The sequence below is a fragment of the Morchella importuna genome, assembly GCF_003444635.1.
Source record: "Morchella importuna strain M04M26 chromosome Unknown Morimp01GS005, whole genome shotgun sequence".
NCBI lineage: Eukaryota > Fungi > Ascomycota > Pezizomycetes > Pezizales > Morchellaceae > Morchella > Morchella importuna.
In genome coordinates, this window is record NW_025763402.1 from 971,544 (window position 1) to 984,416 (window position 12,873).

At 47.9% G+C, this 12,873-nt stretch overlaps 2 protein-coding genes across 2 annotated transcripts; both read left to right on the forward strand.

The window, feature by feature from the left end:
• Positions 1-6,025: 6,025 nt before the first annotated feature.
• LAJ45_02792 (uncharacterized protein) lies at positions 6,026-6,689 on the forward strand (the record flags this gene model as incomplete). Its single annotated transcript, XM_046112383.1, has 3 exons — positions 6,026-6,028; positions 6,231-6,464; positions 6,633-6,689. 3 exons carry the CDS (start codon positions 6,026-6,028, stop codon positions 6,687-6,689), a joined length of 294 nt encoding a protein of 97 aa, XP_045974509.1.
• A 2,423-nt stretch (positions 6,690-9,112) lies between these two features.
• On the forward strand, positions 9,113-10,177 carry LAJ45_02793 (uncharacterized protein; the record flags this gene model as incomplete). Its single annotated transcript, XM_046112384.1, has 1 exon — positions 9,113-10,177. One exon carries the CDS (start codon positions 9,113-9,115, stop codon positions 10,175-10,177), a length of 1,065 nt encoding a protein of 354 aa, XP_045974510.1.
• Between the last annotated feature and the right edge of the window lie 2,696 nt (positions 10,178-12,873).

Genomic DNA, 12,873 nt, shown 5'->3' on the forward strand with positions numbered 1-12,873 from the left:
TTAGAGCCTGTACCTACCTGCTTGCTTGTGGCTGTGAATAAGCATATCCTCCTGTGGAGTGAATTGTTTTACCAACTTGATGTTGACCAATTGATTGATTAACTCTGTGAATAGGGAGCTTAAGGAACTGCTTAGCTAGTTGCCAGAGATATCCGCTGTACTAGCAACTACTAGCAAGCAACTGATTGATCGCCCGACAAGTTCCCAGTCCGGCGCGTGCCGTTTGTTTGAGGTTTACTAGCCGGATCCCAGTCGGTGTGCCTTAATATCGAACCCTTGTTGTTACGCGTCACCGTTTATCACTCTTGGCGAAGGACGGGTAAGGACAACAGCGGATTGGCGTGTCACGTTTGGAAGGTGCATCCTGAGCAATGGCGATTCGCAAAGGGTCCCAGGACCGAATCTCGGGGCATTGGAGCGTATGGGTACTCGATTGTGTGTATATGTGCTCAAGGGATGGGGAAACACAGGCCTGGCCAGCTTGGTTGTTGTTGTGCGATGGGAGTGCATATGTTCGATTTCCTCTCGTAAACAAAACGGATCCACGACCCGGATCCTCCGTCAAGGGTGGTGGTGCCTCCAGAATTACTGATGATGAGAGAAACTGGCCCCAGGGGCGCATATCCAGCCAATTCTTTGGAAGCAGTCTGGAAAAAAAAATTTGCAAAGTCAGCAAAATCAACAGGACACAGCGTTAAACGTCCTGCAAAGTAAGCAAAGTGTACTTGGGAATACGGATACTAAAGCCATACCAATTATAAACCGAGATGAAAAAGTGGTGATCACTGATCAAAATGGACAAATCAATTAATGTATTACCTCAGGGTGAGCACTTCATGGTGATGCCTTTCTGGTCCTTCTCCCGGTGCCTTTCCTCTATGATGACCTCTCGATTCTGATGTTGCTTCAACCATTGAGATGCCCTTTTTTGTGATGATGTTGATGAGTTGTACTACATTTCATCGGGCCATGGATTAAGACTTTCGGAATCAGACCTCCTTAAGCTTAGATGCCTCTGCGTTGCAAAGAAGAGATCTCTCCTGAGATTTCACCGTGCATATGATGTTTGCTCGAAGGTATTTCAGAAACGCGTAGCAGTCATGATGTATAGGTATACGTAGCTCATCAAACGAAACAGAATACATATACGCAAGCCTCCACTAATCCCCACGGGCCATATGGGCCACCTAATCAATCAAGCCCAAGTCATGTGATGTAAAGCCACAGCCTGAAACATCATATCCTCTGTAGAAACACATATGCACATACATGTATGCATTGCGCAACAAGGCCTCGAGAATGTGCCTACATGAACGATTGGGGAGGTGGAGCTTATCTCACCACGAACCTCACTCAGCACTACCAGTCCCTTCCACACAGCTCCAAAACAAGCTTATCGCCAAATTTGATAATGGTTTTGTGTGATTTTACAATCACCGGCAGTCAGTTTCGTGTGGTCCATGCACGAGCTGCCGAGACGAGACGACTGAAAGATTCCCGTGCCTTAATTAAGTAAGCTCTAGACCTAGGTCCTTTTCTACTTTCAACTCCGAAATCTCCAAAAGGTCCTCCCCTTCACAAGCTGCCCTCCCCACGTCCCCACCCCCTCCAGCCAGCCGAGGAGTTACAAGCCGAGCAGTTTGTGTTCCCCGGGCGCGCGCGTGCGTGCGTGGTGATCAGGTTATAAAACTTTTCACGGGAAGCTAGGCCATGGCCATGAGCCAACCATAGCTACATATATGTATACGAGACCTCTAGGTAGGTTTTTCAAACATTTTGTGCGGAACTATTGGGCGGGGGGTGGTAGATTAGTTAGTGATACGCGGGTGTGGGGGTACGTTACCTTCTTAACTTTTCGTTGTTAGCTGAGATCAGCGTTACAACAAAAAATGAAGTGCCCTCTTTTTTTTTTTTTTTTTTTTCCTCGTACGTCGTCGGTGAGGAATTATGTATTAGCTGACACTAAAAGCAAAAAAAAAAAAAAAGGGTTTAAGTGCGCGTCGAGTGATATCTCATGCTTCTCATTCATGGCCACTCACTGCCGCTTAATTACAATATTATATCCAGTTCCTAGTTTGACCAAAAAGTATGGTACGTATTAACACATATCTATCAGAGTAATGAGCGTGTAGATCACATACAAGTGGTTACCTATCTACAACAATAAACTGCGTATCTGCAATTACCCCCCCACCTCCACCCCCCCCCCCCCCGGGGGGGGGGGGGGGTGTGCAGCGGGTGAAAAAACGAAACAATGTCCACAACCGGTGATTAAATAGTATCTTATATCTACACATTACTACAGCTAACTATAATATTTATATTACATATCTCCGAAGCTTGAAACTGGATGTAATGCGGTCCTCTCATTTGGGTGGGAGGGGGGGCCAAATCCCACATTTCTCTGGGGTCGAGAATGTTCTTGATCTCAGAGACGAGATAGGACGGCTGTGTGCATATGTACATAGGATCGTTGAATGCGGTGAGCACCCGGGCGGAAGCAGTTGCAATCTAAATATACAAATCTAGGTAGTTATGGGCGTTGGACGTGGATTGGCTGTATATGTAGTTGAAAAGAGAATACGAGATTGAAGGTCAACTCATTTACAGTAGTGTAAAGTTATATAGCCCATGATGATAACCCCAAATAGGTTTAAGATGAGTTCAGGCAGTCGACTTTCAGCTGGATCTGTCGCGGAGCATAATGGGATTTAATCGACGGCAATTTTGACCAAAGAGGGGAGAATACATTGATCTCAAGACGCTTTATTCCTATTATTCAAGACGAAAGGTCCAAGGCAGTGACATGTAGGTAGACAAATTTCCTTTGAGATAACGATCACAGGTTATCACTCGGACAGTAAATGACTGCGTGACATTGTAGTAGTAAGCGCCCTGTAAACGCCCTCACACCCCTTGAGAAAGATCCAACAACAGACTGCCACAAAAACAAGATCACCCACCTCGGCGCTTCTAGAAAAGCCAATCATCTTCTCCTGCTATGAAATATGATGTTCTCGTCCCGGAGGTCGTTCTACGCATTACCAATCGCCGGAATGACATAGTTCCGTGATTGATAGTTTGAAACCGAACTCTCCGCGGGAGATCATCTATGTAGTAATCCTGGAGTACATGTGCGTACATGAACGGGATGTTTACCAAAACCGGGTGGGTGGGGGTTAGGGTTAATTCAGTATGCATATTCCACTCTGGTATGAGTTCCACCAGTGCATGGTGAATGAATACGCATCACGAAGCACCGCCCCCCACTCCTCCCGGGCCTGCCTCAAACGGCTATCGTCGTGGAAAGGATGGAGTTTTCGTGGGACGAGTTGTAAGTCCAGGAAGAAGAGATTTACTGGGCTGGTCACGGGTTATTCGCCACCGCCATGCCTGCACCCCGCTCTCTTTTTTATTTATTTGATTTAATATTTTGTCGTAACGGCGATGACAGCAGCGAGTTATTTTGAGGCGTCTAATATAACTCCACTTCTACCCCCACAAGCCTGAAGATTTTTTTTTGATGAGAAAAACCACGACAGTAGCCGAGAGCTTTGGCTGTTGGGGGTTGATCTCGCACAAGGCTACCACCAATTTAAGACTTTTTGCAACGATACGCAATCCCGCGCAAATTTCAAAGGGGAATAGCCTTGTTTCTCAAAATATATCAGACTCAAAAACATGTTTGTCCAATTAAAGCGGTATCAAGATGTATCATGGCATTTACCAGAGCCAGGACGACCGTGCATGAATCCTTGTGTAGATAGATGTAAGTCAGTTGAATGATAGGCGGCCTATTCTTCCGTTTCTTTCTTTCTTTTCTTCTTTTTTTATAAAGCGGAACATTTAGAGTTTCATTGGAAGTTTACGTATTAACCGTTTGGGCGTTGCCGGTCTTTCCTTACCCTGGGTCGTGGGGAGGGCCCTTGACGAAGAAGCGGGTTACCTAATCGTCAGACTCAAACCTGTATTCTCGGCTGATCTCATGGATGATAAGCTTTTATTGCTGAAGGCAGGTGTGCGGTCGAATGTAGGCCTCCTCTCTTGCCTTTTCTGGAGCATGCAACTCTAAATATGCGAGCGAGGTAACACGTGCGAAGTGCGGCCAACAAGAAGGCTCTGGATCCCCCACGAAGCAATTGAGAGTATATGGAGATTGACGTGTAGCTAGAAGCAATCAGGCTCTAGGTAGATAGGCGGAAACAATGATAGTAGCTCAACTGCGAATTTGTGATTGGAGCTCCAGTTCATGAACACTGATTTGAAGATGATGATGAAGAGAAAGCAAATGATGATGGGGTGGGGTGCGTATACCGTGTGGAGTAGGACACTGTGAAGGGTTGGTTAAGGGTATGTGTCACAAACGATCTACTAACATAGAGTTGTCAGAGGAATACTCCAATCAGAATTAATCCATACCCGCTCCTCGAGGTTAACCCCGAGAGTCGGAGTATCAACAGTACCTGAGAAGCCAATCCTTCATGAGAGGAATGTAGCCTACAGCTACATGCCGGCAGATACTTTGATTTGTTCAATTGCATGGGGATTCTTGAACATGAACCGCGGGGGGTGTCAGGTAGGCAGACAAACAAATAAACATGTTTCCTTTCCTTTCCTTTCCTTTCCTGCCTTTCCTTTCTTTTTTCTTCTGCCCCCCCCCCCCCCAAAAAAAAAAAAAATAATACGTGAATGACATGCTAACGTGAAAAACCAACCAGTAATTCTGCTCTCTGTTCATTCTACATGAACAGCTGATCATGCTATATCCCGTTGGGATACGCTTTTGAATAGTAAAGTTCATTGGCAATTCTCACAACTCTCTCCGTTGGGCGTCTGTGCAGTATCATGTCCAACGCAGGTTATGTTAGGGCTCGGCTCATTCAACTCCTACCCTCTAATTTCAGATAGTCATGTTTTTTAGATATCTATCCGCTCGAAAATACCGGTGGAGCGGAGGCGAGTACGGCTGTGGGCTAGACCTGTATATTGCGGTCAACATAAATGCCGACAGTGGGGTGTTACCTGGTAGTCACACGAAATCACTCGCCGTGTAGTAACCCCATCGGCCCAACATGTCACCCCACAAGCCGAGGCCAATGGATGAATACGTCACAAAGGCCGGGTTTCTGTTGGTAGCCAGCCGACAACTAGCACAAAGCTTCACCCTTTCTAGACATTTCACTACCCCCAAACTCTTGCGGAAGCAAAAGAAAATAAAGACTATTTCTTTTGCAAGGACAGGGAAGCGAGGGGGGGAAACTCGCGGTACGAAAGGAGGTGAACGGACGGTACGGGAGGACAATTCGAAGGTGTGCCGGCTGACGTGCAGGTCTTTCTTCTTTCTTTTTTGCTTCTATGTTTCTTCCCTTCATCCCTTTGACCATCTCTCGCGCGTATGAGATAGGTACCTTCTTTGCAGCCACCGAGACATCCAACAATGAGGATTATGGGACCCCTTGCGCCTTCTCTTGGACGAGAGATCGGGTGTGGTGGGTGTTTATCGTACTGATCGGATTAGATCGGACTTTTAAACTGGACGGAAAGACCATGTGGCCAGGCGAAGTTTAATGTTACTATTTTCTTTTCTTTCTGCCCTGAAGAGCTACAGGTCAAGTGCCCGCTGACTACTGCTTTATATCGGAATCTCTAATGATTTGCCATGATCATTCAGCTAGACAGTTCGGGAACTGAAATAATTAACATAGAGTAGTTTGAAGATGATGTCATCGGGGCTTCTAAACTGCCACCCATCTAACTATATCGGTCCTAGATCTAAGGTTTTGTGTTAATTGATTCCTTCCTAGTCGGATCCAAGGTGGGCGACAATTGAAATCCGACGACGAGCTGGCCAGAATTCAGATGAATTGGGGTTATACCAGTCGAGGTCGTCATACAAATACGTACTCGTACTACATCTCTGCATTGTATTGGCCCCCCTCGTCCAGCGCCCCACGCCGTTTTACACCCGTTGTTTGCTTGTGGGTACATGTAGTTTAAGGATCAGGCTATTTATCTTCAAGATAAGATGGTATGCCCCATTTGGTTTCTATCCCTGTGGCAACCCGTTAAACTCCCACGCACTGGTCTCAAGGATCGGGGAATCGCAGAGCGCACATACGCAAGTGAGGGTACCCCCAAACAATTATCCGAGTCCTTCTTTCCTCCTTATTCTAGGACCGGGTATCCGAGTGAACATTATTCTAATTCCAATTCCAATCTGACACGAACAGGATCGAAGCAATGGTACACTTGGTATAATTTCTGTCCAAAATATAACCTACATGTATCCAAATAGTAGTTGGATGCCGATAATTTCGACAAATGAGATCAAGCAGTTGTTTGCATATGCGTCCCGGAGACATTTCTGTGTATGCGCGAGCCAATTGGCCCAAGATATGACTACAGTCTTTCACCTAGGACAAAGCTGGATACACAAAGACTCAAGGAACTTCATCGCGCTCTATGTGAGTAGAATGTACGAGATCCCACGGCACATATTTTCATCCCCTTCACAGATCCTGCCCAAAGCACACCCTTCATTTCCTTCGTCTACGTTTCTTTTTGCACGTTTCTCTTATTCCAAGTAATATAGAGTATATAGCCGTTTCTAACCACCAAGTCGCGTGCTCTAGAAAGTCGACATGAAGCTCGCTTTTGAGAACTTCCGACTTTCTCCCCGTTGCTCGTAATCTCATCCCTGACCGGACCCTAACAAGGTTCCAACGTCAACAACCCCCATTTTTTTCCCCCCTACTAATCCAACGGCGTCCCTTGAAGATCCCCCACACAACACAACAATTCTAGTCGGTAACCGTTTTCAGTTAGAGGTGCAAGGTCCAAACTTTCCCCAGCAAGCCGACTGGCGGAGCGGGCGAACCACCCACTGGTGAATAAATAAATTATTATTTGAGCCACCCCCCCCAAGAAAAAAAGAATATGGGGTGAGAAAGATAGATCCAACGACGGAAACGAAGATTCTAGGGGTCTCATATCTAGGTGCCTACCAGCGCACACGCCGATACGTTAGGAGAATTACAGTGCGGTTTTAGTAATCAATCAATCTCCACGATGTATCTGGCGGGTATGCTACTCTAAAAGTGGGCTCCCCATGTACGTATGTACGATGGGACAACTCTGTTGAATCGAGCATTCGGTTGCATGCATTCATTTCTGCGGCCACGCGAGAACTGGGAGGGACTCCTTGTGGATTGTGTTGTAGGGGGGGAGGGGGCATGCAGAGACAAGCACCTATTTGAGATTGAGGTTGATTTGGTGATCCCAAAAGTAACCCAATTGTTTCCATAGTGGTAGTTGCGCCAGTCGATCATAGGTTGATTCGTACTCTTAGCAACTGTTGATTCGCACAGTCCATGTACCACCGTTTTTCCTTTTCCTTCTACCTACGGGATATTTTTTTCCTGCTCACCTCCCGAACAAAGGAATCCAGCCAGGATGAAGAGAGAAGGGAACGGAAGAGAGAGAGGGGGGGGGGGGGGGGGGGGTGGAGAAAGAGGGAGATCATGGATGGGGGACCTCTCCCCCAATCTTTCTTTTCCCTTATCGCAGCCAATCCAATACGGCAGTTGTGGGAAAAGGGAAGGAGACCGCACCCCCCCAAGTACCATTATGTATGTATATGTAGGTACCTAGAGTATTCTCTCATGTAGGTAGGTACTCACCTCGAACTTATGTAACCTAACCTTCCACGTACGTACGCATCGAGGGAAGGAGAGATCATAACGACTTGATCTAATCTGAGATCCTTCCCGGGCCCGCCTCTTGGCTGCCAGAGATGTTTACATCATTAGGCAGGTTGGAGATTGGTTATTTGGGGTGTCGGGTTGGGGAAATGGGTTAGGTTACATGTAACTAGTTAGTTGGGTCTGGATACTGTGTAGAGAGACGAGCCCACAGCGAAGAAAGGAAGTGGAAGCAAAAAAGCAAAAGTCGAGCCCGACAAACTCAGGTTTTAACGTGGGATGAGTCCTCCTAGGTACTCTATGTACTCTCGCCGCTCCCTTGCCTTAGCTAGCCCCATCCTGAGCTTCTGTCTCGTTCTTGTTTTTTTTCTCACTGCTCTTTTCTGTGGTCGCCCCACGGGTCATCCCGTTACGGTGGTGGGTGGTTGTGCGCATGGGGGTCACTCCCACATTCTTTTACGACATTCCGAATAGCAGGCGGAAAAGAAAATAAACAGCCCGAGGGGGGGTCCAGTCCAGTTCTGGCTGGTCTTTTTCTTTGCTTCTACTGCATGATGATAATATTCATACTCTCGGCTTATGGGATTTGCATTTTGTCGCCCACCATCATCTACATAGAGTATGTGACATTTTTCCCCACGCTAGGATAGATGATGCTGTAGTACTCGCGGCAGGCATGAAGAACCTGAACATAAAAACGCGCTAGCAGGGGTCAAAGTGGTTGTTACCAGAAAAACGATGTTCAGGTTCTTCATGCCTACCGCGAGTAGTATGTACCCTATGGAGTGTAGGGTGGTGGCAGATGCTGTAACTGTAGGTAGTACCCACCATTTTCCGAGAGTACTACACACCTACCTTCCTACCTAGCCTATCTTCCGTGATCTAAGAAGGGGTCCCCACTTCTTCCCATCCTATCCAATCCTAATGTAATTGTAGGTGGGGAAAGAGGGAGAGTAAGTATTATTATATCTTACCTCCCTCTCCCTCCCCGCCTCTCATCCCTTGTTTTTTGGTTTTTTGGTTTTCAAGACCTGGTTGGCGCTATCTATCAGTTTGCTCAGCCCAAAGCAAGGGAGATAAAGACCTAGAGTTCCAAGATAAATACCCGGAGGAAGGAACCCTGAGCCTGAACCCGAGATCGAGGAGATAAATATTACATCAAAATACCAACTCGAGTCAGTCAGTCAGTTATTCAGTCGAGTCAGTATAATACCATTATCCTGTATTTGGATATATATATATCGACCTCATATCGATAAATATAAGAACTGGCCTCCACCCACCCACCCACCTACCTGGATACGCATTGCCATACCTACCTCATCTCACATACTCATATATCTACCTACCTGCAACACATTAGCACTTTACTTCACTTCACTTAAGCTTCACAATACATACTCACCGCAAAGATGAACACTCTAAATACAATCAATCCCCATTACCACATGCCGCACCGCGCACCGGTGCCCGCACCCTTCCCGGCCTACCCAATCACCCACATGCCACGCCGTATGCTTCCCACTGGTGACTGCGGCTTTGTTGTCTACTGCGCGGACCCTCTCCCACCTTTCGTCTTCAACGCGGCCCAATCAGTGCGCTGCCAGTGCCGTAGTTACTGGCCAAACCCGCACACACCCGACCTGTGCGCTTGTGGGCATCACGCTTGTTATCACTCAAATACACAGCAGCAGAGTACTACTACAGTCCCTCCAGCACCAACCCCAGCACCTCCAGCACCTAGCAGCCCGAGCAGCGTGTTAACAATGGGCGCAGTTGCAAACCTGATGAAGCGGATATCGCGGCTAGAGCAGGAGCTCGAGGCACAGCGGGAGCGAGAGTTGAAGAGGGATTCGCAGTCACGGTCACGGTCGGGGCCCGAGATGAAAGAGGTTGTATGTGGGCTGCGCGGTATCGACGAGAAAGTTGATGAGCTGCTGGAGCGGATGGACGAAGCCGAAGAGCGTTTGAGCGGCACAGAACGGATTGGGGTTGAGTTTGAGGGGAGATTAAATGAATTGGAGGTTAGGGCAGACGAGATTGAGGATGATGTTACAGGTTTAGTGAGGCAGGATGAGGAGGATGAGGAGGATGAAGAGCGAGAAAGGTTGGAGAAGAAGGAAACGAGGAGAAATATGGAAATAGATGCAGAGTCAGAGTCGGACTCGGAGTCAGAGACTGGAAGGAATGCGGCGGTAAAGGTGGAGCCAGTGACCGCAACGTCGACTGGGGGGAGGATTGCTGAGAAGATTGCCGAGAAGATTGTTGATACAAAGGCGGCGGCGGCGGCGACAACAGCAGCCAAGGGTGCGGCGATAACAACCGCGTGCATTATCCTGGCACAGCCGCCATTCAACAAGACATTCTCCCTGAAGCGCCGGAGTTCTGACAGTAACCTCCTTCTCGTCGAGCACTCGAGCCATCCGGCGGCCAAACGGATACGGTGCCAGTCTAGCGGCGGCAGTATTTCCGCGTAGGCTCTCTCGCCTTCTTCCTCATTGTTTTTTTTTATATTTCTTTATGGAGTCGTGAAATGTAAACCAGGGCAGGCGTTTTGTTTTTGGTGTATTTTTTTTTTTTTTTTTTTAGCTAGCCTACTATTTACCATATCATTGTGTATTTTATCTTTATGGAGTAGGGGGGGCGTTTCTTATGGGAGCGTGGGTTTTTTGTTTTTTTGTTTACATTTTTTTATAAGCTTGTGTAGCTTTCAGATTACCTGTTATCACTCGGAGTTTGAATAGGTGGTAGTGGTCTATTTTTTTTTGGTTCCATGATGATCCATGATTTTTGTATCTATCTCATTGTTACCACCCCCCTCCTCGATCACATCATCATCCACAGTAGCAATATCGGGAGATAGAGAAAGGAAAGGAATCCAAAGATAATTGCTTTTGAGAGCCTTGAAGAAAGAAATAAAGCAAATCCCTTGGCCATGATGGTTCCGTATCAGGTGTGGTGTGATGTGGTGTGGTGTGGTAAGGTATTCCGTCCCCCCCTCCGCCCCTTCCCAGAAAAGAAGGAAAGAAAGGTTCACCCCCAAGGTGCTGCTTTGCGGGTGTGCAGCGATAGGGCAATCAGTCAGAGTGAGGGTGATGAGCAGTGAAGGGCTGAAAAGGCCCGAAGTGAAGTTATGATGGCAGTTGGACAAAATACATGTAAGGCCACATGCCAGCCAGGGCAAAGTGTCCAGACGTGCGTGTTGACACGGTTTCGCCATTCTTCGTGAGTGACGGCGGTGTCGATTATTTGGCATCTCTTGATCAACACAGCAACATCAACCAGCAACGCAAATATTGGTAACGAGTGATACCCCATGATCCGCAACACCATCCCCGTGTTTGTCTCACATTGCCGCCCACGCGCCAGGTAATTTTCCGGAACTACGTTGGCTGTCTACCTACTCTAGATCAACAAAGCAAAGCAAAGCGTCTGTCAGAGATATCGATTCCGGGCTCTGAAACCGACCTTCGGGATTTGGGTATTATATTAATTGCAACATCGACCCCCCCCCCCCCCAACCCGCGCCGGCCGGCCGTCCAACCCTTCTTCACGTGTATGTGTGTAAAAAGTACCATAGGTAGATAATAGCTAGGTTGAAATAAACCCCGCGGTATTTCGTAAATTTTATTCTAGCTTCTGGCTCTTTTTATTATTCCATTGTGATATAGGTATTAACCCGTGGTTTTCGTTTCGTAATCTACCAGCAAGGGGGGGGTGAATACAACAATGGGGGTGGTACATAGCTGGTACAAGTAGGTGAGTAGAGAAGGACTGTAGGAAATACAGATATATGGTTTTGGGGGCTAGCGTAACGTTGTGGTTACGTTACAAAGTAGATACAGAGTAGAGCAGATCAGCATGCGCAGGCAGTGAGGTAAGTGAGTACCAGCCAGCTAGAACAGAGAGAGAGAGAGACAGACGGCGCCAGATTGAAATCAAGCATTCACAGCCCGTCCCCATCGCACGCCCCCTTCCCTAACCACATGTAGCCACACCCCCCATCGTCTTGCACTTCACCTCCTCCACAACCACAATTGGACCACAACCACTCACTAAAAACACAAGCATCAGCCAAACCCGCACCCGCACTCACTAGACAGCACCCCAAAATATCCCCCACCACCACCTCCCACAACCAACACCAAAAAATAACCCACGTTTTCTTACCACCAGCGAGTAATTCCGGCCCCAGTTCCCCGGTCTTAGAGGGAGCCGGGGGGGGGGGGGGGGGGGTGGGGGGGTGGTTGTTCTAGTTCTAGAGTAAGATGTAAGTACTTCCATGTAGGTAGTCGTAGAGAGAGAAGATCTGAGAGTCCACAAGCGCCCGGAATTCCTATTCTAGAGCTAGTTGTTCCCCCCACTGAACTGGACTGATCAGTGGTCTAAGCTTTCACACAGATACACACATCCAGAGACACACGCACAAATATTCACAACCCCCCCCCCCCCCCCCTCTTAACCCTCTCTCTCCCCCCCACTTGTTTCTCCGTGCTTGCGCCGAACGGTAGATGATAGGTATTGCCAGACCCCCTGAAACTTCCACTGGCTGAACTGGAACTACACGTGCAAAAAGCACAGACTAACTCTGCCCTCACCTACTCTATGACCGCGGTCCATCGATATGATCCTCTCACGCCCACCCTCACCCTCGCTCATCAGCGGTATCAGTATCAGCCTCACCCGGCCGCTCCAAAATAGACAAACAACCTCGAGCTCCCTCACTAGCCAGCAAGCCAAAATAAGGAAAAATAAAATATCAAAAAACCACAGACCCGATTCTCTGGCCTCTCTCACTCCACGATGTCCACCCGCCCGTCCGTCCGGGGTACTCCAACCCACAATCACCCCCCCCCCCTTCCTCCTATCCCCGGCGGAGATAAAGAAGTACCTAACTACCTGTCACGCTACGAGCTAATCTAAAAGTCCTCCGGTTCGATTTGCAATCGGGCCGGGTGGATGGGGGAGAACAATTGATATCATTACTATCCCGGCCCGGGGGGCGGAGGTGGGAGGTGAGGGAAATAACGCAGGTTTTTTTTTTCCTTTCTGTGCGGAGTCTATGTAGGTATCTACATACATGGGATGAACCTTTAACTTGTCGATAAACCAAATAGCCAGAAATATGGGGTGCGCGTAGATGTGGTAAGTGGTGATGTGTTGAAGTGGCCCC